The sequence below is a fragment of the Mesocricetus auratus genome, unplaced genomic scaffold (genome assembly GCF_017639785.1).
Source record: "Mesocricetus auratus isolate SY011 unplaced genomic scaffold, BCM_Maur_2.0 Super-Scaffold_100010, whole genome shotgun sequence".
NCBI classification, from domain to species: domain Eukaryota; kingdom Metazoa; phylum Chordata; class Mammalia; order Rodentia; family Cricetidae; genus Mesocricetus; species Mesocricetus auratus.
This window is the reverse complement of record NW_024429194.1, coordinates 47,825,085-47,852,027: the sequence shown is the minus strand read 5'-3', so window position 1 is coordinate 47,852,027 and position 26,943 is coordinate 47,825,085. Positions and strand designations below refer to the sequence as shown.

The 26,943-nt window shown below is 37.7% G+C and overlaps 1 protein-coding gene across 2 annotated transcripts in view; it reads left to right on the top strand.

Moving 5' to 3' along the window:
* The window catches only part of Bmpr2 (bone morphogenetic protein receptor type 2), a 109,859-nt gene that overhangs the window by 20,585 nt on the left and 62,331 nt on the right, over positions 1-26,943 (top strand). For both annotated transcript variants that reach the window (XM_040753533.1, XM_040753532.1), the window contains exon 2: positions 26,038-26,208. In XM_040753533.1, the coding sequence (XP_040609467.1) occupies positions 26,038-26,208 (171 nt within the window). The remainder of the gene's footprint in view (positions 1-26,037; positions 26,209-26,943) is intronic.

The window sequence follows — 26,943 nt, the reverse complement described above, 5'->3', positions numbered from 1 at the left end:
CTCTACTTTTACATTTATTTATTTATCTATCTATCTATTTAATTTTTGAGGCATAGTCTCATGTAGCCCATACTTGAATTTACTGTAGCTAAGAATAACTTTGAGATACTAATCTTCCTGCCTCTACCTCCCATGTGCTAGTCCTGTCTAATACTGAATCTTAAGCCTCCATAAGCTATGCTTAATTTATGTAAAATAATTTTAAATTAGTAACTTAACAATACAGTTAGAAGAAATGCAAATGGCCAATAAATATTTGAAAATGGGTTCAATATTTTAGCTATTAGGAATGGAACTACTCTAAAACCAGGCTTGGTGGTGCACACCTTTGATCCTTGCACTCCAGAGGCAGAGGCAGTTAGATCTCTCAGTTGAAGGCCAGGATAGCCAGAGCTATACTGAGAAACCCTGTCTTAAAAAAACAACCAAACAGCAACAACAAAAAAACTGCTTTATGATTACATTTTGCCCCAGTTAGCATGACTGTTAATAATACAACAAATGATAATAAGTGCTGATGAAGGTGTGGGGAGAAAGGACCCCTTTTGCCATGCTGGTGGGAATGGAAATTGGTGTAGCTATTGCAGTAGTCAGGGTAGAGGGAGCTCAAAAAACAGAAATACAACTACTGTATAGCCCTGCCCTGTATCTGTATCATTCCTCAGTATATATCTAAAGGAGTATAGTACAGTGTGCTACAGATATACTTGTATATCTGTGTTTATTACTCTACTGTTCTCAATATCTAAGAAATGGAACCAATCTGGTTGTCAATCAGTAGATGAGTGAACAAAGAAAATCTCTTTTTTCTTTTCTTTTTTTTTTTTTGAGACAGGGTTTCTCAATATTGGAGGCTGTCCTGGAACTCACTCTGTAGACCAGGCTGGCCTCGAACTCACAGAGATCCGCCTGCCTCTGCCTCCCGAGTACTGTGATTAAAGGTGTGCGCCACCAATGCTAGGCGAAAATTTATGTTTTATTTAGTCATAAAGATAAATGAAATCATGACATTTCCAGGAAAATGAATGCTAAGTGAAATAATTCAGACTCAGAACACCATGTTTTCTCTCATGTGGACTCTGTGTGTGTGTGTGTGTGTGTGTGTGTGTGTGTGTGTGTGTGTGTGTGTGTGTGTGAGAGAGAGAGAGGGAGAGGGAGGGAGGGAGGGAGAGAGAGAGAGAGGGAGGGAGAGAGAGAGAGGGAGGGAGAGGAGGATTGAAAGGGGTTCAAAGAATGGGAGGAAGAAATCTCAGTGGAGATGGAGAGAGACAAAAACAGACTGAGAGAATTTATGTGACATGAAAATAGAAGGGAGTAATTATTTGGGAGGAGATGGGGACCAGCAAAAGAGGAGTGAGGGATAAGAGAGGGCAGTGGAGAACAAAGTAAAAAAAAAGTGGCATGTATGTTTGAAAATGCCATAGCGGAACACATTACTTTGTATTCTGATTTAAGGCATTTAAAATACAATTAGTTCCAAACAATATGAATCTATTTCAAAAAGTTTCAAATTGTTTAAAAGGGCATATAGTGAAATGAACATTTTAATAACATTCTTACTATCTAAACCAAGGAGAGGTGGCAGTTTCCTTTCAGTTAGATGCCATTCAAGCTATCCAGTATGCTAATGTCTTTTGTTTGCATGCCACCCAATTCAGTAGTAGTGAGTGAAGGAGCACTAGCACTGAGGATTGCCAGTAGTACCTCACATTTCATCTCACTTTAGTTGCATGGCATAGTGAATGGAAGACTTCTATCAGTTTTTTTTAATCCATTGAATGAAAATTTTTCTGGTTGTGGATATGGTCACAGGATGTTGAACATTGCTGAAACCTTTGAGGGAAAGGTATTCAGAAATGAGAATAGGTATAAGTGGTTTTCTTTGTTAATGAATTTGTAGATGTTTAATAAGGTTGTCTTCCTTTTAGATTGGTAATCCTTACTATACATTGGATGCCATTAGTCAGTCTTTTATTTGGTACAAATCAGGAAGATGTTTTCATTATATAATGTCTTAACATGCTATAAATGAGTATTTTTAGATTTGTTAGGTTTAAAGTAAAAGGCTAAACAAAACTGTTTAACTATTTTTGAAAAAATTATTGAGAAGTTCCAGATAAATGAATCATATATTAAGGAGTCTCAGTGTATCAATTATACTTCTTAACAAATATATATCATTTAATTAATGGTTTATTTTTGTTGAAAGATTTCCAGACTGTTCACATTTTTCTTTGAGATTGCTCTGTGATTATGTTGCAATCTTAAATGCTGGAAATTCTTAAAGTGAAATGTAGCAAAAAAGAATTGGAAAGCTTTTGTAAAGAGCTCTGTTGTTAGTACAGTTTTGCCTGTGCATCCTGCCTACTTCAGGGAAAGTCTATAATGCCCAATAGCCCTGTTGCCAGGACTTCATTAAGCTAATGCTGGATTGTAGCCAGACATTCAGTTGCAAACTTCCTTGAGACCTAAGAAGAGTGGCTGAGAGAAAGAGAATGAGGTAGAGTGGAGGATGGGGGATGATGAATAGGAGGTTGGAATAGGGATTTTTTTTTACATAGTAACATAACAAAGATTTTTTTTTGCATCAAGTAGGTTTAGCAGACTTTTGGAATTAATTTGGGCCTCTTAAGCTCTCTTGTTCTATAATAGTATTCTGTTATTTTTGTTAACAAGAAACAACACTGATAACTAAACTTGCTTATTTTTCCTTCCTAATTTTTTTTCTTTTAGTTTTACAAGACAGGGTTTTGTATTTAGCCCTGACAGTCTTGGAACTCATTCTGTAAACCAGGCTGGCCTCAAACTCAGAGATCTGCTTGCTTCTGCCCCCCCCCCCCCCTCGAGTGTACTGGGACTAAAGGCATGCACTACCATCTTCTGGCACTTTCCTGTGTAATTTTAAACAGACTAATCCTTTTTTTTTCTATTTAAAAGAAATAGAAACTTTCCTGGCGATGGCGGCACATGCCTAAATTTCAGCACTCTGGAGGCAGAGGCAAGTGGCTTGCTGAATTCAGGATCAGCCTGGTTTACAGAGAGAGTTCCAGGACAGCCATAGCTACACAGAGAAACCCTGTCTCAAAAGAGCAAACAACAGCAGAAAAAAAAGTGTAAGAAGGCTGAGTGTGAGGCTGGGGGATTTTTGTGAGTTCTAGGCCAGTCAGTGGTGCAGTGAGATCCTATGTCAATAAAATAAAATAAAATAAAAAAGTCAGTCTAGTGGTGTAGTTCTTTAATCCATGCACTTGGGAACCAGAGGCAGGTGGATCTCTGAGAGTTACAGGATAGCCACAGCTATCTCTGAAACAATAACACCACCACCATCACCCTCCCTCCAAAAGGGAAGAAATATTTTGTATTTGTGAGGATGTACTTAAATAGTAAAATATTAAGAGCTTTTACTTAATATGGTAGTTGTTTTTACTTTTATGTATGTGGTATTTTGCCTGATGCCCTCAGAGGCCAGAAGACAGTGTCAGATCTCTTGGCACAGGGGTTGTGAGTTGATATGTAGGTGTTGGGAATTGAACCAGGATTCTCTGAAAGAGCAGTCAGTGCTCTTAACTGCTGAGCCATGTTTCCAGCCCTGGTGACTAGTTTAAGTTGTTGACTTGAGATAATGTAGAGTCACCTAAGAATAGAAGCTCAGTGAGGGATTGTCTAGATCAGGTTGGGTTGTGTGTTTGTGGGGTATTTTCTTGATTACTCAATGTTAATTGATATGGGAAGACCTGGCCCACTGTGGGTGGCACCATATCTTAGGTTGGGGATCATGGAGAGTAAAAGTGAAGGGAGGTATCCAAGCACAAGCAGGCATTCATGGATTTATTTTTCTCTCTGATTTTGACTCTAGATGTGACTGGCTGCTGTAAGGTACTCCTTGGCTTTCCTGCAGGGGTAGACTATAACCTAGAATTGTAAAGGTGAAGAAACCCTTTCTCAAGTTTCTTTTTGTCAGGGTATTTTTGTCACAGCACTCGGAGGCAAATGTAGGCAGATCTCTGAATTCAAGGCCAGCCTGGTCTACAGAGTAAGTTCAGGATACCCAGGGCTACACAGAGAAACCCTGTCTCAAAACAAAAGAAAACAAAACAAAACAAAAAAACAAGCAAGTCATATGCTAAACCAAACACTAACTTTGCCAAAATGTTAAAAAGTTCCATTCTTCTTAATAGAGTTTATTTTCAATTTTGTAATTTTTCATAAAATAGGATTTTTTAAAGATTTTATCTATTTTTATTTTGTTTAATGATGTTTTGCTTACATGTCTGTCTTATGCAGTGCCTGGGGAGACCATAATAAGGCATTGGATTTCCTGGGATTGGAGTTACAGATGGTTGTGAACTGCCATGTGTGTCCTAGGAAATGAACCCAGGTCCTCTAAAAAGTAACTAGTGCCCTTTAACCACGGGGCCATCTCTCCAGCTCTTGCACCTTTTTTTCTTTTTTTAAGTTCTGACATGGAATGCAGAGTCTTGTACATTCTAGGAAAGGACTCTACGCGGGTTCTATATCCCTAGTCCCATAGTTACATTATTTTTTTTGCATTTATTTGTTTGTTTTAGTGTGTGGATGTCAAATGACAAATTTCAGGAATATGTTTTTTCTACCATGAAGATTCTGAGCATCAAACTCATTGTCAGGCTTGACTTTAACTGCATACTTGATCACTTCAGTTCAGTCTCTGGAATCTACATTGTGGAAGGAGAGAAACAACTCCAGCAAGTTTTCCTCTGACCATGTGTGCACTATGGCATATGTGTGTGCCTACACATGTAGTACACACACACAAGCAAATAAATGTAATTTCAAAAAATACCACCCTTCCCACAACAGAGCTTCTTTCTCTGTGTAGCCCTGGGTGTCCTGAACTCACTTTGTGGACCAGGCTGTCCTTGATCAGAGATCCACCTGCCTCTGTCTCCCAAGTGCTGGAATTAAAGGTGTGTGTCATCACTGCCTGGCCAAAATAGTTTATTTTTATTTTAATTGGTGTTTTGCCTGCATGTATGTCTGTGTGAAAGTGTCAAATCTTGGAGTTACAGACAGTTGTTAGCTGCCGTGTGGGTGCTGGGAGTTCAACCTGGGGCCTCTGGAAGAACCAGTGCTCTTAATTACTGAGCCATCTCTCCAGCCCTCTTAACAATGAACTCTATGCTCCTTTCCTTCTGTTACCAGAACATCTACACACGCACACGCACATGCACTTACAAAACATACATACAAACACATAAATGAATCTCTGTAGTGACTCTACTTTTAGGTTTTTTGTTTTGTTTTGATTTTTGTTTGTTTTTTTTTTTAAAGACTAGGTTTCTCTGTGCCTTTGGAGCCTGTCCTGGAACTCGCTCTGTAGACCAGGCTGGCCTCAAACTCAACAGAGATCCACCTGCCTCTGTCTCCAAGTGCTGGGATTAAAGGCGTGTGCCACCAATGCCCAGCCATGTGTGTGTGTGTGTGTGTGTGTGTGTGTGTGTGTTTTGGTTTTTCGAGACAGGGTTTCTCTGTGGGTTTGGAGGCTGTCCTGGAACTCGCTTGGTAGTCCAGGCTGGTCTCAAACTTACAGAGATCCGCCTGCCTCTGCCTCCCGAGTGCTGGGGTTAAAGGTGTGCGCCACCAACGCCCGGCGTGTGTGTTTTTTTGTAAAGCAACTTTACTCTATTTTTAAAAAGATTTATTTATTCATGTATTTTATGTATATGAATGCTCTATTTGCATATATACCTGCATGACAGAAGAAGGCATAAGATGCTATTATAGATGGCTGCGAGCCACCATGTGGTTGCTTAGAATTGAACTCAGGACCTCTGGAAGAACAGCCAGTGCTCTTAATCACTGAGCCATCTCTCTGGTTCCTATTTTTTTGTTTTATATTTTTAAAAGCAACTTTATTTTATTGTATATGTTTCACAGAACTGTTTGTATGAACCTCTGGTCAATATTTTTAATTAAAACATTAATAACGTAGAAAAAATAAACTATTATGATTCAAGTTATGTTAAAGGCTGTTTCTTTTCCTTGCTAACTTTTACTGTATGCTTTCTGAACTTCATTTAGAACATTGGTCTCCAGTTTTTTATTATATTGTAATTTGGATGCTAATGAAGTTTTGTGGTCCTAAAGCCTGAAAAGAAACTCAGATGTAGTAGTGACTACTGCTGAATGGTTATTTCTTAAGCCATCATGCTTTCTATTCACTCATTAGAAGTCCAGACAAGGAAAGGTTGAGTATTGGCAGGGTGCCTACACCATTGTGTGGCCTAAGGGAAAACAAAACTGTGACCCTCTTATTCAAAGAGCAGGAACTGAGAGCTTCCAAAAGCCTTAAAATACCCAGCTTTTCTCTCTCTTTTGTGGTCTCTTTTTTAATAAATCATATTTCTTAAAACTTAATCATTTAGTATTATTTGAAGAAAACAATAATTAGAAATGTAGACTGTTCACATAAATTTTGACATTGTTTTTATTTGTGCAATGCTCATTAAAGTACAGATAGAAAACTAATATTTAGAAAGAGTAAATATTTAGACCATTCTTATGAATTTTGTCATTTTTTAATATTTGTGAAGTGTTCATTGAAAATGCAGATAGAAAAATATTTTATGTGTGTATGTGTCATGTGTGTATACATGAGCACATAGAGGTCAGAGTTGTTTTAGAAGAGGATGTCAGATCTCTGGGATTGGCGTTACAGAAGGCAATAAGTGTTCATGTGTGTGCTGGAAACTGAATCTGTGTCCTCTGAAAGAGGAGTAAGTGTTCTTAATCACTGAACCATCCAGACCTTAGACACATAAACATTTGATTTGGGCTAGGGACGTGGCTCATTTGGTAGAGTGCTTGCCTCCCACCTACATTTCTGCTAAATTCAGTTCCCAGGACGACATATATTGGTTATGGTGGTAGACACCTGCAATCCCAGCACTTAGGAAAGTGAGGCAGGAGGACTATAGTTTCTCTGTAGCGTTGGACTCTGTCTTGGAACTTGCTCTGTAGACCAGGCTGACCTCAAACTCCCTCCCCAGGGTCTGGATTAAAGGTGTGCTCTACCACCGCCTGATTAGGAGGATTAGTAATTTAAAGCCATCCTTTGCTAGTGAATTTGAGGCCACCCTGGGCTACATTACACCATGGTGCATGTGTGGAGGTCAGAGAACAACTTTGTATAGTCAGTTTTCTTTTCACCATGTGGGTCTGGATCAAACTAGGTTGTTGCTTGCCCAGCAAGCACTTTTATCAGAGTCAACTAACTGGCCCCAGTTGTTTTACTTCTTAAATTACACATTTTCTCAGAATCCTGTCTTCAACTTCAAGTGAGTAAGGAGAGACCAAGAGGAAGATATATTGTGTTGCCTTGTCTGTAGCTTTCCTTCTACGCTGTTCTTTGCAGCAGTAGTAGTTGGCTAATTTAGGTGAGTAATAGAAGCAAGAAATTGGCATGGTGGTGGTTATCTGTAATTAGTGTTTGGAGACACCTGGAATTACAGTGTTCACCACCATACTCAGCCTTGATATTAATAGTGGGTGAGCCCTGGTCCTTATGCTTGAGTAGCAGCACTCATACATTATTTTGAGTGCTGATATTTCGCTCCGTCCACTGAGTGGTTACCTTGTTGGTTATTGAAGTTATTGGCACAATCCATCTTGTTCAGATACTTTTACTTTTAAAACCTATTTAAAGTTTCCTTTTACTTTTTGTGTGTGAATGTGTTGCCTGCATGCATGTATGTTCATTATATGGGTTCCTGGTGCCTCTTTTAGAGGTAAGAAGGTGTTGGAACCCTTGGAACTAGAATTACAGGAGGGTGTAAGCTGTCATGTGGGTGGTTGGAACCAAACCCAAGTCCTCTAAAAGAGCAGCATGTGCTCTTGAGTTCCATTGTTCATTATATTTCTTAGTAATAGTGTGTTCACATTTTATTGCACAAAGATTCTTTTAACAGTATTTCATAAGTAGGTTTAATTGAGAAAAAACCAAATCCCTCTATTGTGTGAAGATAATAATATAGTTCTTGACTGTGATCAAGCCTGGGATGATCAGTAAAATACTTCTATGGAGTGATTTTTACCTTTGAACTTTTTAGGTGGCAAAATAATTTCATGTACAGGAAGCATGTATTTATGGCTGCTTCTTAGTTCCCACTGCTAAATATCTACTTAATCATACAAGGTGATTAAATCTCTTCTCATAAAGGATTGGTCTTGACAGTTTTGTTTATTGTTTTGAGACATCTTTGCTCTCTATTACAGCTAATTTTGATTTAATATATAGTCCAGAGTGGCCTCAGAGTCATAGCAATCCTTCTGCCTCAGCTTCCTGAGTGCATCCCTATTCCTAAAAAAACTTTTGTTCTTAGTTTTTCCTTATCACCAGATGTTGACTATATTGACATAGTGGGGCCTAAAAGATAGGGTCAGGTATTGGACAAATCAGTGTGAGTCTTACCAGAGTTAATGGGTCTTTACCAATACTCTGTTAGAGAAATATGGATATGAAACCTTTAGCATTGTCCCTGGCTAAAGATGCATACAAGTGTTTTAAAAATACATATTCAGATTCTTGTAAGAATGAGGCCTTTCCAGTCACTCTAATCAGTGTTCTATCTTGAGATTTTAAAGAAACAGGAAATAGGGCGTAGGATCTACAAGGAAACAGGAAGATTACCCATGTTTTTATTCCAAATTCCATTTGAACTATCTTGGAAACACAAGGGAATCATGAAACAATGGTTGTATAAGTATTTTTGTGTGTGCGTGTTTTTATCTGTGTCTTTATCTTGTTTTCATTACATTATCATTTTAGAACACTAGAGACAGAGTCTTTTATGTTTGGATATGTCTGGAATGTCTTGAATTGATCCATTATTACTAAGAAATAAGTGAATGTTTGTCAAAAAGATACTGAGTTTTCTTCCTATTTCAGAATTATTACCTGAAGAAACAGTTCTCTCCTTAAATGTTCATTGAAGCAGGTATATAAGCTCCAGAGTAAATAAATTCATGCAGGTCAACCAGAATGTGGGGAGAATACGAAAGTTATATAAGTAGTAACAAATGAAGTTGATTGTAAGTGAATAACAACTATGCTGAAAAAGTTGGGGAAGAAAAGACTATCCTGAGTTGTTTCAGAAAATTAAGATTAAAGATAAGATGGCGTGTACACAAACATAAGTGCTTGGTTAGTTTCTTCATCACAGAGGCATGTGTTATCAATTCTGAATTGTTCCTAGCATTTTACTTGAAATGTGTGCTTGTAAAATAGTGCGTCCCTCTCCACTGAGAGGATCTGGAAGTTTTGGCACCCACAGTATTGCTCAGATCTTGATTTCTCATAACATTCTCCAACTGAAACAAACAACCCTCCTCAAAAGAACTCAGAGAAATGGTTGATTTCTAGGTTAGGGAAGAGAAAATCAATATATCACTGGATCATTTAACAATCCTGGAAAGTTAGGAAGTACTCAAAAAATTATGTGGGTATATGGAAGTATAGAACCAGCTTTAAGAGGTACTTCCAACAGACTAGAGTTAGGACAGATCCATACTAACATAAAAACATGAGAGAAGAGATGGCTTTTCATGCTTAAATATCTGCACTTAAAGATGAACATGTCTCCAAATAGATACACATACACATAATTTTAAAAGAAATATTTTTTTAAATGCAGAGAGAATGCTGGACAGTGGTGGTGCACACCTTTAATCTCAGCACTTGGGAGGTACACAGAGAAACCCTGTCTCAAAAAAACAACAAATAAGCAAACAAAAAGAAAAGAAAGGAGGGGCTAGAGAGATGTCACAGTGCTTAAGAGCACTTTTTGCTCTTGAAGAGGAGCTGGTTTGGTTCCCAAGCACTCACATGGTAGCTTATAGCGGTAAGTACTCCAGGTCCTGGGGATCCAGTGCTCTGTTCTGTGGGCACCAGGCACAAATGTGGTACACATACATACCTAACAGTGAACTGAACTCTGGTTTAGACTTGCTGGATGAAGTTTAGTAAAGGAGCTATATAAATCTAAAACAGTGTCCCTGCATAAATTTGCTTAACACATCTTGGATATGTAGGACATAGCATTGTCTCTATGGTGTTCTGACCAGAAAAGCATGATCTCAAATTAATCAAAAAGAAACAGAGTAACCCAAATTGAGTGACATGTTACAAAGTTACTCACCAGTATTTTTAAAAGTCCCAGTCTTGAAAAACAAAGGAGAGTGAAAGACCTATCATAGTGGGATTGGTGAAAGACTTAAAGAAACAAATAGGATTTTGGGTAGAATCTAGGTCAGAAAAAGCATTTTGTGGGAAATTGCTGAAATCAGTTAGATTGAGTAAATTAATAATTCTGTGAGTGTAAATAACCCTGGCTTGCCTGGGCTAGAGATGTAACTCAGTTGGCACAGTGTGTGCCTGGCATGGATAAAGCTCTTGGTTCAATCAATCCCTGCTACTGCATAAAACCAGGTGTTGCAGTTCACATCTGTAATCCCAGTATCTGGGAGGTGGAGGAAGGAAGGTCAGGAACTCAAGGTCATTCTCAGCTATATGAGACCCCTCAAATAACTAAAGAACAAATGAATGGATGAACTAACTAAGTATCCTAAATTCTACAGTTGTACTGTGACTATATAATATGTTAACATTAAGGTCAATTGGGAGAATGTTCTACAAAAACCACTAATTTTGTAAGTTTCAAGTATTTTCAAAATAAAAACTTGACAATGGCAGATATGTTTCTTTTGTAAACATTCAGAAGATGTTTAAGGGGACAATGACAGATATGTTTCTTTTGTAAACATTCAGAAGATATTTAAGGGGACAGAAGAAAAATTCTTAATAGAGAAGGACATGGTAATGTCCACAAGTTTATGTTTACATTGAGGCATTTTATTTTGTTAGGCTAAGTTCACTCATCCTTGATAAATTTTACTTTAAAACTGCCAAGAATGGTGTTTTAAAAGATCACTACAGATACAGAATTCTCAATTTACTTCCTTTTTATGAATGTAGTTTCATTTCACTAAAACCTTCATGTGAGGTCCAACAGTACCACAGATGACAAAGAATATTTGTTGTCAGTAGTTTAGGCCTAATGCTACTGTTTACTTTTGGGAATAATTCCAAAGACAGAGACTATAGATGTGATCCTATAATTTGTTATTATTCAAATTCTACTGCACTAAAATTGCACTTTTGGCAACTTTTTTTTTTTTTTTTTGAGACAGGGTTTCTTTGTGTAGCTCTGGCTGTCCTGGAACTCACTCTGTAGACCTCGTTGACCTTGAACTCATAGAGATCCACCTGCCTCTGCCTCCCAAGTGCTGGGACTAAAGGCGTGTGCCATTACCGCCAGGCTCATGTTGCTGGTTTTTTATTCAGTGCTTTTGGCTACAGTTTTGAAAAGTGGATTTTTATGTAGTCTGTTTAGATGTACAAAGGTAAGTATTCTGAGTTAGATGTGGTGGTTCTTCCCTTTAATTCCAGCACTTAGGAGGCAAGACAGAGGCAGGTGGATCTCTCTGACTTCATGGTTAGCCTGGTCTGTATGTACAGTGAGTTCCAGGCTAGCCAGGGCTATATGAGACCGTGCCTCAAAACCAAAACAAAAGTTTTATGAATAGTCTCTACAGACAGCCTGTATTGTACTTGCTAGAATGTTACATATCTGTGAAAATGGACCATAGCATATTCAAGCCCCACTTCCAATTGCCTCCTAGTTTTATTTTTAAAATCAATCAACACCTACAGGTGTGATTCCTAGAAAATTGTAGGTTTACAGGTGGGAAAGGAGAAAGGCCATCCTTAGACATATTTATTGGCTTAATCCTTAAGTGTTGTTCTTGGCTGTTACAGCCCTTCCTTCCAGAGTTTCCTCTATAACAGCTCTGGTTGTTCCTGGAACTCGATTTGTAGACCAGAATGGCCATGAATTCACAGAGATCTGCCTGCCTCTGCCTCCCAAGTGCTGGGATTAAAGGCGTGCGCCACCACCAATTGGCTATCCCCTCCATTCTTAAAAATTGGAATTGAATAATTAATTTCCTATTTTGTTTATTATTTATGATAGAGGAATTAAGGTAAATGTGGCAAAAACTTAATAGACTGATAAAAACTAATAAAAAAAGACTTGGAGTGTATGTCAGTAATAGAGTGCTTGCCTGGTTTGCCAAAGGCCCTGTGTTTTATTTCCCCAGCATTGCAAAGTACAAAAATGAAAAATAAAAAGGGAGATGGGGAGATAGCTCAGTGATTACGTCTCAGTAACTCTTACAGGTGACGCGAGTTTGGCTAATCCACTCTGACCTCCCATTTCCTCTACCTTCCCTGCCCAAACTCCCTTCACCTCCACAGATCTTTCATCTTTATGTCTGTTTTGTGACCCACCAAGATAACCAGGGCCATATGTGTGACTGTAGGTTTAGAGTTATGCATGGTAGTCTGGTAGTTAAAGACTGTGATTTCCTTTCCTAGAATCTATTGAAAGTCAGTAATTCAGAAATAAAGGATAGGTGCCATGAACCCTTCTGCCTTCCTTGGCTGATTACTGGTAGGGCTGGTCTTGTGAGGGCTGGTCTTGTGTTGACCCAGTACAGGTAACTAAGTTGACATGAGTTTGTGATTACATTAGTTGTATTGAGTCCAGGGAATAGTATTTTGTAAACCCTAAGATGAAGATGAAGATGTTTTTGTTTTTGAGACAGGGTCTCTCTTCATAGCCCTGGGTATGTGGAACTCACAGAGATCTCTCTGTCTCTGCCTCCCAGGTACTAAAATTAAAAGCTGTGTGCCACCATGCTGGTCTTGGTGAGTTTTTAAGACAGTGTTTAGTCATTGATTTTCTGTGTATGAGATCTAGTTGAGGAGAAAAAAAATTGTGTGTTCTTTATTTCTTAGTTGCTCTGTTGCTTCAGGGTAGTTTGGGCCCCTTATCATAAAAGGATTTGTCAGTCCTACTCCTAGCATCCAAGGAAATCACTGTTTAGGATGGAGATGGGTAGGGGCCTTTTGGGGTTCTGGTTCAGGAAAAAGCTGTGACAGTAAGGAGACCTAAGGAAATAGGTAGAAAGTGGAGACAGGAATGCCAGGCTTTCAATATGCTTTTCATTACCTTGTGGACCCAAGTGACAGATGAGTTCTTTGTGGCAAAAAGAACTCATATGTAGCATGAGCACAGAGTGTGCTTGCTGACCTGTAGATCATGAAGCCTGAGCAGGAAATAAACCTCTGTTTAAAGGCAGTGGGATTTGGAAATTGTTACTGCACATAATGTAAATTGAAGTATATTGTTTGAGAACTGGGATAAAGGGAAGACGTTGAAGCCTGTCTCCATATGACTGAATTTTCTTACTGTGGACATGTATTACTTATTTTAAATAGTAATAATGCTCTGGGTAGCATATAAAGATTAGATTAGGGAAAATGTGGATAAACCAGTAAAGAAGCTGTCAAAGTTGTGTAAGCAAGACAGTCCAGACTGGGATGGTATGTTGGATAGACATTGAGATAGATAGATAGATAGATAGATAGATAGATAGATAGATAGATAGATAGATTCATTCTGGAGATAAATAAATTGAAGGTAAAATTCATTGGATTTCTTAATGCTACATTATGTAAATTTTACAGTGAACACACAATATTTTTATAGGCTCCAAATAAATAGTTAAGTTTTGAAAAAGTAGGCTATTAGCAAGATTTCATCACTACTGAGCCTTAAACCTCTTTAGTCCTTATACTGTAATTTCTTTTCTTCTTGTACATTTCTCTCATCTCCACAGCACTTCTCTGGTTAAAAATTGTATTATACTTCTAATGTACCATTGTAGGAATTTATTTAATTGTTTGTTTGTTTGTTTGTTTAATTTAGAGATGGAGTTCCCTGGTTAGCTTTGAACTTTGTATAGTCATGGATGAACTTGAACTCCAGATACTTCTGCCTTTGCCTCCCAGTTGCTGGGATTACAGGTTTGTGCTACCATAACTGTCTTTAAGAAATAATTGTTATTGTTTCATCCATCTTTTATTACTGCTGTATTTGTCTGTGTTTTTGAACAGGGGTTTCGAGACAGGGTTTCTCTGTGGCTTTGGAGGCTGTCCTGGAGGTAACTCTTGTAGATCAGTCTGGTCAGGAACTCACAGAGATCCGCCTGCCTCTGCCTTCCGAGTGCTGGGACCAAAGGTGTGTCACCACTGCCCAGCTAAACAGCCTGATCTTATCCAGGTGTAACTGTAGTACATTTTACATGCACAAAGAGGAGCTGTATGAGCCGGGCGTTGGTGGCACACGCCTTTAATCCCAGCACTGGGGAGGCCCAGGCAGGCGGATCTCTGTGAGTTTGAGGCCATTCTGGTCTACAAAGCGAGTTCCAGGAGAACTCCAAAACAATACAGAGAAACCCTGTTTCGAAAAACCAAAAAAAAAAAAAAAAAAAGAGGAGCTGTATACATTCAGCCTTGCTAATTTACCCCTCCCCTAACCCTTCTTGTTTACATGGACTCAGTTATAGCCCTCTTTCCTATGGCTCTAGTGATACTGTTCTTGAACACCTTTGTATTTTTTGGGTATTTTTTTTCCTTCAGCTCCGTCATAAATACTCCACTTTCTTTTCTTTTTTTAGCATATTAACCATGGTTTATTATAATGAGACTGAAAGGGGGAGACAGACATGACAGAGAGAGGAAGATGAGAGAGAAGAGAGAATGAGAGAGGTTGGATGAGAGTAGGGGGACTCTCTGACTAAGTTATTAACAGTATTGCTCACTGTTGCTGAGATTTTTAGAGTGATCTTTGGTTCTCGATTATTCCCCTCACTCTTTCCACATGTTTGCTTACCAGAATGTCCAACTAGGCCACTACAATTCAGTCAGTTTTAAGTAACATTATCTGGAAACAACTAAAGCATTTGTAACATTCCTGGAGGGATTTTTCTTAGCCTCATTGTATGGTTGAGATGTTCAAAGAGGCTAAAGAATTTATGCAAGAATAGATGTTAATTTTGTTGTGTAATGTCAAAATCTATTCTAGTTCATGTTGAGTGAAGCCTTTTCCTTGCCAGCCTGGTTCCAGAGCCGCATCAGTCCCAAATGAACACACAGGAGGCTATATTAATTATGAAGCTGTTGGCCTTGCTTGTTTCTTACTGGCTAGCTCTGACTTAAGTTTTTACTTCATAATTGTTAATCTAAGTATTTCTCTTACCGGAGAAAAGGGTCTGGACTTCTTACCCCCTATGGCAGCTACATGATGACTCCTTGTGTTTCTCTTTCCCAAAATCCTGATCGACTCCTAGTCCCATCTATCTTGCTTCCTTATTGGCCAACAGTGCTTTATTCAACAACCAATAAGAGACAGATTTACAGAATGGCATCTCCCATCAAGTTCAGTTTGGATCCATAATTCTTTACTTGTGGCAAGCCTGTCACCTGGTTCCTGCTTAATTTGTAGTACTGCTTTCTAATCTACTTTCTCTATTGTGCATTCCAGAAACACAGAACTATTTATGGTTATTGGAACTTAACAAAGTTTCCCCAACTTTCATTCATGATATTTCTCTTGCTCAGGATTTCCTTTTCAGTCATATGAGTCATGAACTATCTGTCACAGTTCAGCTCAAACTAAATATCTGTTGTATTAACTTAGGAGGGGTTTGAGACAGGATTTCTCTGTGTGAGCCTGACTGTCCTGGGACTCACTCTGTAGACCAGGCGGCCTTCAACTCAGAGATCTGCCTGCCTTTGACTCCCAAGTGCTGGGACAAAGCATGTGCTACCACTGACTGGCTAAGATCCTGTCTTAAAACAAGTATGTTTATGTATAAGAGCATATAGATAATACATAAAAAACAGGGCTGGTGCTGACACTAAGTCTGTAGAATAATGTAAATATGAATTTTGTATCACTTTCTAGTAAAATTGGGCAGATGATGAGCCTCTTTGTTGTTCATACAGTCATACAAGAATAACTTACTTTACAGTTTGGGTTTATTGAAATGATTTCTAAATTAATATGTAAAATATACATTTATTTTTAAATTCTAATAGTATGAGACTATATAGTGAAGTTTTTGCAACTGTTTTTATTAGTTTCTATATACTTTCTTTTTTTGGTTTTTCAAGACAGGGTTTAGTTTCTATATAGTTTCTAAAGTTTTTTATTAATTTGTAAGTCAGTACTTATTATTAAAAATTATAAGTTATATAAAAGAACTACCATAATGTAATATGATAAGTTGGATTTTAAATGATGGTCATTAATGCCCCCCCCAATGAAGAAAGAGATGGTTTCTGAAGAGTTTTTGCAATCAGAAAGTTCCTTAAGATTGTTTTTATTTTGTAATTGAAAATATTGTTTATTTTTAGATCACAAAGGTTAAGTAGGTTTACAAGTAAATAGGAAATCCTTAATATCTAACTTGAGGTAATGATTTATTATCGGTAATTTAAGGTTATTCTGTAACATACTGTTTCATTCCATTACCATAGTGGGTGTTTCTTTTTTCTTTTCTTTTAGATAGATCCTTTCTATATAGCCCGGGATGGCATTTGATCAAGTAATATGTGTCCTTTGTGTTTGGCTCATTTCACTGAACATGTTTTCAAAATTCATCCATGTTGTAGTATTAATTGTGTGTGTGTGTGTGTGTGTGTGTGTGTGTGTGTGTGTGTGTGTGTGTGTGTGTGTGTGTGTGTAGGCCAGAGGTTGGTATTGGGTGTTTTACTCTTATCATTCTCCACCTTATTTTTTGAGACAGGGTCTCTCACTGAACCTGATGGTTATTAATTGAGTAGACTTGCTGGCTCAAAAATCCTTAAGGGTTTTCTTTCTCTACTTCCCAGCTTGGGAGTGCAGGTGCTTGTTATCATGCAGTAAAATATAGGTTCTAGGGATCTGAACCAAAGTCCTTATGCTTCTGAAGCAAGCACTTTAAACGTTGAGCCATATCCTCAATCCTTGTTTCACTTTGAATTTATCATTAGTTGATAGATACTTGGTTGTCTCTACTTTTCAACATTTAATGGCCATGTACAAGTTTTGTTGGGTATATTCCTAGAGTAGAATTGCTGGCATAATTTGGAAGTGTTAAGTTCTTTTTATATAATGGGCATCTGTCCCTATTATGCCCCACCCCATTCTGTGAGTTGTTTTTACTTTCTGGTAGGTATACTCTGAAGCACAGAAATTGTAGATTTTGATAAAGTACAGTTTTCCTATTTTATCTTTGGTATGACTTTACTGCTATAGTTACAATATTGTTTCATAATCCAGAGTCACAAAGATGTGTTGGACTTCTGCCTTTTTCTGAAGATTACATAGAATTCTAGGATCTATGAGTTATTTTTAGTTAATTTGTTAATTTTTATTAATGATTTGAAACTAGGAGGCTTCAACTTCGTTGTTTTGCACATGGTTATCCAGTTGAAATACTGTTTGTTAGAAAGGTTAACTTTTTTCCTCATTAAATTGTCTTGGTGTTATCTTAAAAGTAAGTTTTCCAAGTTGGACATGGTAATACATGGCTGTTACCCAGCCCTCAGGAGGCTGAGGCATGACTCTCACAAACTCGAAGCCAGCCTAGGATACACAATGAGATTTTTGTCTCAAAACAAGAAAATTTACTAATTAATTTACCATATAAGTTAAGGGTATATATCTGAATGGCCAATTTCTGTTCTACAGATATACGTGATTTTCTTCATGAGAATACCACACTGTCTTCATCGGATGATATATAGTAGGTTTAAAAATCATCCAAATTTGTTTATTTTTTGGTTAGATTATTTTAGCTGTTCTGGGTTCTCTTTATGTCAATACAAATTTTAAAAGTCACTTGCTAGTTTTGCAGGAAAGGAAACTGCTGTTTGTTAGGAATTGCATTGAATAAGCAGATAAATCTGGGGAGTTTTGCTACCCACAGCATTTTTCCTGACATTCTATGCAAATGAAATGTTTGGTAAGAGCTTTAATGTTTTTCAGTAATTTTTTTAGTTTTCAGGGTATGAATCTTGCTGTTTGTTACTTTTGGATTGCATGCTGCTAATGGGTAGAAATCGTTGATTTTTGTATGTTGATCTTATGTTCTGGAACATTACTTAATGTTGAGTTCTGTCTTCAGTACAGCATTAAACTCAAAAAATGCTGCAAAGGTATCTTCTGATAATTTTAATCTCCCAATGTGCTCTTAATTTGAAATCATGACAATATTCAGCAGACTAACAATTAAATATGTTGTAATCTGGGCTGCGATGTAGCTCTGTAGAGCATTTGCCTAGTATGTGCAAGGTTTCAGTGTGGCATAAAGAAGAGAAGGGTCTAATTAATCCATTCTTTAAAAAAGATTATTTAATTTACAAAATGATTCATTGAAACATTGGAAAATAAGGGTCTTCTTTGCATAATTTATTGCAATTGAATTAAAAGAATTAAGCTTATAGTAAATTTCTGGGGGACATTTCTGTTAAAATAATATATCCATGGGGCTGGAGGAATGACTCAGGGTTAAGAGCACTTAATGCTCTTGCAGAGGCCCCAGGTTCAGTTCCCAGCACCTATGTGGTGCCTCACAACTACTGTCACTCCAGTTCACGGGGATATGGTGCCCTCTTCTAGCCTCCAAAGGTACCAAGCATGTGAGCAAAACATACCCATAAAAAATAAAAACAAAGAATCTTTGAAAGAAGATATTCATTGGGTTGAGGAGATGACTCACTTCATAAAATGTTTGCCCTGTAAGCATGAGAGCCTGAGTTTAGATCTCTAGTACTCAAATTAAAGAAAAGCAAAACAAAACCCTCATAGTATAGTATTTCCACTGCTGAGGAGGCAAAGACAAGTGGCTTTCTGGATTCTCGTTGGTGAGCTCTAGATTTTGGGATACCTTTTCAAAATATAAAACAAGGTGGACAGTGTTTGAAGAGCACATCCAACAGCAACATCTGGTGTACGCACGTGTGTATGCACACACAAGACAGGGAAAATAAAGTCTTCATGTGCTTTATAACAGACAACTTCTGGTGTACATGCATGTATATGCACACACAAGACAGGGAAAATAAACTCTTCATGTGCTTTATAACAGACAACATCTGGTGTACGTGCATGTATATGCACACACAAGACAGGGAAAATAAACTATTCATGTGCTTTATAACAGACAACATCTGGTGTATGTGCATGTATATGCACACACAAGACAGGGAAAATAAACTCTTCATGTGCTTTATAACAGACACATCTGGTGTATGCGCATGTATATGCACACACAAGACAGGGGAAATAAACTCTTATGTGTGCTTTATAACAGAACTAGTGCTGCTCCAAAACCATAGTTCAAATGCCCTTAGGCATTTGTGTTCTGGGTAATGGATACTATTGCTTCAGTTATTTGTCCCATGCCTGCAAGGTTTCTGTGCTGTTTATTTTAGATAGTTCATTTTGACACTTAGATAAACAGAAGCCAAGCACATAAGCATACCCAGAAATAGTCCCTGAACTTTGTTCCAGGGCAGAGATAAGATGCTCAGACTTCTCCAGTGCTGATAAGTATATCACAGCTACTGGGGGGTAAGTATTGTGAGATTTCTGTGTTGTTTAGACACAGAATGACAGTGAAACTTGAAAAATCTTTTTGCTAAACTGGATATTGTGGTTCACGCCAGTACTTCCTGCACTCAGGCTCAGAGCAGGAACTGATTTCAAGACCAGTTTGGACTACACAGTATGTGGGTTTTAATGGATACTGTTGTCTTTCAGAGAACTTTATATTCATTCATAGTGAATTTAACAGATGTTCAGAATAGTAGTCATTCCTTTAGTTTCCACATCTTGTCTTATTAAAACAGCTTCACTTTTATTTGCATTCTCTAAACCAAATTTCTTGTTCATTTTATTCCCCAATTTTTTCTACCCATGAGTAAACTATTATTTATCACTGTAATAGTTTTGCCTCCTAAATTTTTCCAATATATAAAGTGGGTATTTCTGAAATCTGAAAAAATTTCATGGGGCTGGAGAGATAGCTCAGAGGTTAAGAGCACTGGCTATTCTTCCAGAGGTCCTGAGTTCAATTCTCAGCAACCACATGGTGGCTCACAACCATCTATAATGAGATCTGGTGCCCTCTTTTGGTGTGTAGACAGAACAGTGTATATATAGTAAATAAATAAAATCTTTTAAAAAAAGTTTTGTGGAATAAATTTGAAAAATGCTTCTATATGATAACATATAATTTCTAGAATTTTAGATTTATAGATGCCATACTTTGTAGACAGAAAAGGTATAGGTTCCTCTCAAAATGTTACATTAAATGCTGATAAACCCAATGTTTTTATTTGTTTCTGTTGAAATCCTCATTTTCCCTCCTTGTTTTAAGTCTTCCTCATTGATTGAGTAAACTTTATTCTTTGACTTTCCTAAGTTGATAGTTTTGTGATTTGATGACTGTGGTGATATTTTGTTTATGATCTAACAGATAAAGCTTGCTTGAAGATTAGAGTGCAAAGCTAGCCACACTAGCTAGCCATAGAGGCCAGGCAGTGGTGTTACACACCTTTAATTCCAGCAGTAGAGAGACAGAGGCAGACAGATCTCTGTTAGTTCAAGGCCACCCTGCGTTACACAAAATTGATCCAGTCTGCAAGAGAAACAGAGCTCACACAAAGGTGACCTCAGCACTTGGAATCCCACACCTTTAATCCCAACACTAGAGAAAAATGTAAGGTGGGAGGTGATAGAAGCAGTTTGAGGTTTGGTGGAGAGCAGTGGAGGAGTCCAAGGAGCAGTGCAGTCTGGAGGACAGGATCGCCCACTTTGCTTATCTGATCTTCAGCTTTAACCCTAGTATCTGTCTCTGGGTTTTTATTATTCGTGCTACAGGTGCCTGTTCATTAAGCATTTTACCAGTTACCACTAGGCAGTTCATTTCTCCTTTTCTCTACTTTTAGTTGTCAAATTTACCTGTATTTTAATATATAACTACAGTAAACATGTATTACTATTTATGTCTGTTCAGTAAACATTAAAAAAAAAAGTCGCTGGACCGACAGCCTCCAAAACAATACAGAGAAACCCTGTCTCATAAACCAAAAAAAAAAAAAAAAAAAAAAAAAAGTCGGGAGGTGGTAATCCCAGCACTCAGGAGGCAGAGGCAGGTGGATCTCTGTGAGTTCAAAGCCAGCCTGGTCTACAGAGCTAGTTTCAGGACAGCCAGGGATACACTGAGAAACCCTGTCTTGAGCCCCCCCCAAATAATGATGATGATAAAAATAATAAATATATCATGAAAAATGGAACACCATTTAGAATCTTCTTTTTTTGTTGTTGTTTTTGTTTTTTGAGACCTGGTTTCTCTGTGTAGTCCTGGCTGTCCTGGAACTCTCTTTGTAGACCAGACTGGCCTGGAACTTACAGAGATCTGCCCACCTCTGCTCCCAAGAGCTGGAAATAAAGGCTTGTGTCACCACCGCCTGGCAACCACCACCAAGCTCTTAATTCACTTAATTTGATTATTTCTAGTTTTATCTATTTTCCTACAAGTGACATAACTTTATTCTTCTTGGTTGAAAGAAAATCTGTCTCTGTCACACACAGAAAAGCAACCTTATGTTGATTCTATAACTTAGCTCTTGCTTCAAAAATATTGACATATGATATCCCTGTGATGTGCAGACTTGGGTCTTTGGTTAAAAACTCAGTATTGGTAGAGTTGGGCTGTAAGGTAGGTCTGTTGTTAGAAACATCCATACTGATTTCCATAGTTACTAGATGGCTTTACATCCCTAGAAGCAGTATAAAGAAGGGTTCTCTTTTGTCTAATTTCTCATCAGCTTTTGTTTTCTAAACTGTGTCCCTTTCTAAACTATGACTTTGGGGAGATATAATTTCAGTATAGTTTTCATTTGCATTTCTCTAATGACTAGGACGCTTAAAATATAGGATATTATCTGCAATAGGATATTTTGACCTTTTCCTTTCCTTCTTGTATCCCCGTCCCTTCTTTGATCATTACTCTAGCTAAAACATCCAGCAGTATATTGAGTAAGAATGGAGAAAGTGAGCCAGGTGTGGTGGCATACACCTTTAGTCCCAGCACTGAGAAGGCAGAAACCAATGGTGTTCCAGGCAGGCCAGGGCTACATAGTGAGATCCTGTCTGGGAGTGTGTGTGGATAAAATGGATATTCCTGCCTTCAGGCTCAACAGGTGTAGGTACTTGCCTCCAAGCCTGATGACCTGAGTTTAATCTTCAGGACCCACATGATCTTAACCATGTTTTCTGACCTACACGCACGCACGTGCACACACACACAATCTCTCTCTCTCTCTCTCTCTCTCTCTCTCTCTCTCTCTCTCTCTCTCTCTCTCTCTCTCTCTCTCTCTCTCTCTTTCTCTCTCGAATGCCCTTGTCTTGCTCTTGATTTTGATGGAAATGCTTTGAGTTTTTACTATTTAGTATGATTAATGTTGGCTGTGTGTCATATGTATCTTTTTGAGTATATTTCTTGTATTCCTAGCCTTTTCAAGGCAAAGTAAAGGGATGTTGGATTTCGTCAAAACTCTTTCTACATCTGTTGAGATAAAACTGATTTCTCTCCTTGGCCATTGATGTGATTGTTGCATATATTGATTTACATATGTTGAGCCAACCCTACCCCTCTCATTGTGAATGATCTTTTTGGTTTGTTCTTCAGTTTGATTTGCAGGCATGTTTTTCAGAACACTTGCGTCTGTGTTTAGCAGGGGAATTGGTCAGTAATTTTTTCCTGTTTTGTTTTGTTCTGTTTTTTTGAGGCAGGGTTTCTCTGTGTAGTTTTGTAGACCAGGTTGGCCTGGAACTCACAAAGATCCTCCTGCATGCTGGTGTTAAAGGAGTGCACCACCACTGCCTGTCTTTGTTATGTCTTTATAAAAAGAGTTTAGTAGTATTCCTTCTTTTTCTTGTCTATGGAATAGTTTGAGAAGTTTTAGAAGCCATTGCTGTGTAGTTGCTAGTTTTTGGAAGATTCACGTTGTCTTTTCATGTTTCCTGTGTTTTTGCATTACAACTTGAACATCTGGGGTTAGGTTATAGGTTGGAATTTTTTCATTGTTTATTTTTATCATCCTTATTCTTTCATTGGAACTACTTGCAATGTTCAAGAAGCAATTAGATTGTTCAGGTTGAGGTGTCATTTTCCTCTGCTAGACTGGCGGTGAGCTTCAATCCCCCAAGAACAGAATACTGTCCATGTAAACAATCATTTCTCATTTATCCCAGTTCCAACTCTCATTACATTCCTTCTCAGGCTCCCAGACGCTTTAGAAGTCCTGTTTGATCTGCAAATTTGTTTTACTTTTCTCAGCTTTTGCCAGTCTCTGATAACATGGACTTCCCTTCTTTAGTGTACTGGTCTTTCATGAAAGATATACAGGACTATTTGGAGTCTGCATTCTCATTTTTTGATTCTCATTTTCTGAATAGATACTATAGGTTTAAATAGAACCCTTACTTCCTGATGTCCTTTCTTCTTAAAATGTTTATCTGAAGGGAATAGTTGTGCCACCATGCTAGTGATACTGGCTTCTAGCTCATTTTTCTAAATTGGTAGCACTATATATGTATTATTCTCTTTAGGTATTGGTAAATATCTTCTAGAAGATTGCAATAAAATTAAAAAATGTATGCACCAAGCCACATTTCTTTTCCACTAATTACTGTCTGTGGTTTGCTTTGTCTAAATAAACTGTATTTCCACTATATACCTACTTGCAAATATTCTGTTATCTGGCCCAGTACTTGGAAATAGCAATAGATGTGGTAGGTCTATTTATGTGAATTGGCTAGACATACAATTGTAAAACCCTGTCATTCCTTACTAGACTTCTTTGTTATGTTCAGAAACATTATTTTAATAAATAATATGTATTGCTAAAATGGTCCTGGATTATGCTGTTCTAATTCTGTACACCTTAAATGAAAAACTTATTCAGAAGGTCATAAGAAATTATTGGTTATTCTTAGTGATTATCCTTGCTTCTCAAACATTAGGAAAGTCTATTTTAATAAACTAAAGATCAGATGTTGCTTTTTGTTAACCTTTTACTTCTTTGGTATTTTCACAATGATGGTTAATGTTTGTTAATTAATGAGTTACATGAAAAATGCTCTATTGGGATCAGTTAAATCACATGATATATATGAAGAAAGATTGATTGGCATTAAATTACATTAGATTTTCCCTTAAATAGGAACTATTGAACATTTCTTCATCTGGCTATTTTAATTAATATAAAATTATTTTCTTTTTGCTCAGAATTAGTCGTAGTTTTAAAAATAGATTTAGCTGAGAATGGTGGTTCACATCTTTAAACCTAGTACTTGTGAGGCAGAGGCAGGGAGATTTCTGTGAGTTTGAGGTCAGAGCTGGTCTATATATCAAGTTCTGAGCCAGTTAGAGCTACAAGGTAAGACTGTCCCTTAAAAAAACACATATATACTTGTATATTTAATCAGACATGATCTGTATATCATGAAATTCACTCATGAAGAATTCCATGATTTCTTTCTGTTAATTTGATAGCTACGTAACTATTACCACAGCATAATTTTAGAACACACATATAAATCCCTCTGAAAAGAAACCATATATAGCCGGGCGTTGGTGGCGCATGCCTTTAATCCCAGCACTTGGGAGGCAGAGGCAGGTGGATCTCTGTGAGTTCGAGGCCAGCCTGGTCTACAATAGCTAGTTCCAGGACAGCCTCCAAAGCCACAGAGAAACCCTGTCTCGAAAAACCAAAAAGAAAAAAAAAAAGAAACCATATATACCTTTTTTGTTATTCTCACACTTGAGTCTATCATATCTAATAATTTAACTTTATACAAATGACTGTAAAATGATAGAATTGAATACTGTAAACTTTTATTTGTTTGTTTTTTGAGACAGGGTTTCTCTGTGTAGCCTTGACTGTACTGGAACTTTGTAGACCAGGCTGGCCTCAAACTCACAGAGATCCGCTTGGCTCTGCCTCCTGAATGCTGGGGCTAAAGGCATGTCACCTGACCAAATTTGCCAGAATTCTTATGTTTTTAGGGTTTTTTCTTTTGTCCTCCCCTCCCCTCCCCTCCCCTCCCCTCCCTCCTTTCTGTTTCCCAGGGTCTCTGTAGCCTTGGCTGGCCTGAAACTAGCTATATGGACTAGGCTGGCTTCTAACTCACAGAGATGGCCTACCTCTGCCTGCCAGGTGCTGGGATTAAACATGTACAACACCATGTCCCATTGAACATGGTCTTTCTTTCTTTGTTTTTTTTTTTTTTTGAGCAGCAAAAATTTTGATAGTAGAAACAGTGGTAAAAGTTACATGAGTAAAAGAAGACTGTCTTCAGGAAACATTTTAAAAAATTTCTTCTAGCTTATATGTAAAAATTAATGTGAAGCTGGGCATTGGTGGCTCACGCCTTTAATCCCAGCACTCGGGAGGCAGAGGCAGGCGGATCTCTGTGAGTTCGAGGCCAGCCTGGTCTCCAGAGTGAGTCCTGGACAGCCTCCAAAGCAATACAGAGAAACCCTGTCTTGAAAAAAACAAAACAAAACAAAACAAAAAAATTAATGTGAAAAAGGAAATTGCTGGAGAGTGTGGATAGAGATGATACAGTGGTTAAAAGCATGTGCACTGCTCTTACAGAGGACCCAAGTTCAGTTCCCAGCAACTATGTCAGACAGCTCATAATCACCTGTAGCTCCAGTTACTTAAGTATTCAACTCCTCTAGCTCCTTTGGGTGCCTACACACACACACACACACACACACACACACACACACACACACACACACACACACACACACACACACATAAAATAATAAAAATAAATCTTGAAAAAGGAAATTATTGGCTAAATGTAGAGTCAAAAAATTAATTCAGCAATTAAATTTGAAGAATTTAGTAGGAAATTTTATAGTGTTATTCAAATTATGTTATATACTAGTAAAGAAATCTTAAAGGGTATCATAATTAATAGTATTATCAAAGTAACATCAATTTGTGTTTTTTCTTTTTTCTAGCTTCCCAGAATCAAGAACGGCTGTGTGCATTTAAAGATCCCTATCAACAAGACCTTGGGATAGGTGAGAGTAGAATCTCTCATGAAAATGGGACAATATTATGCTCCAAGGGCAGCACATGTTATGGTCTATGGGAGAAATCAAAAGGGGACATCAATCTTGTGAAACAAGGCAAGTAATACTTTTTTTTTTAACTTAAAATTGTTTTGTGGGTTTTTTTCCCGCTTCTGGGTGCTGAGAGTCAAACACAGAACGTCATGCACAGAGGCAGTGAGCTCTCTGTCACAGGACTATATCCTCAGTATTGTTTTCATACAATTAGAGTTTATCTAGAACAGACATGTAGGTAGATTAAGATCCTGTCCAGAACAGTAGCAAATAAGAATGCAAACATTTACATATATCTGTATATTCAAGTTCCAAATTTGTAAAAGGATTTTTACTTTTTAGTGTAGTTTTACTTTTTAGTGTAGTTTGATTGATTGGTTGATTGATTGAGATAGGGTCTCACTGTATGAGCCAGGTCAAACTCATAGAGATCTGTCTTCCTTTGCTTCCCAACTGCAGAAACTACAGGCATGTTCACCATGCCTAGTCTTTTAATTACATTTTATTTTAATAACATCTTTGTCTTTATAAGTTAATATATGTATGTGAATGAAGTTTGGAAAAAAAACTACTCAGTTTTTTTTTTTCCTGAGTTGGAGAAAACTACTCAGAAAAACCAAGGTCTACAACTCAGTTCCTCTCTCTCTCTCTCTTTGGTTTTTCAATTTAGGGTTTCTCTGTATTGTTTTGGAGGCTGTCCTGGAACTCACTCTGTAGACCAGGATAGCCTGGAACTCACAGAGATCCGCCTGCCTGTGCCTCCCGAGTGCTGGGATTAAAGGTGTGTGCCACCAACGC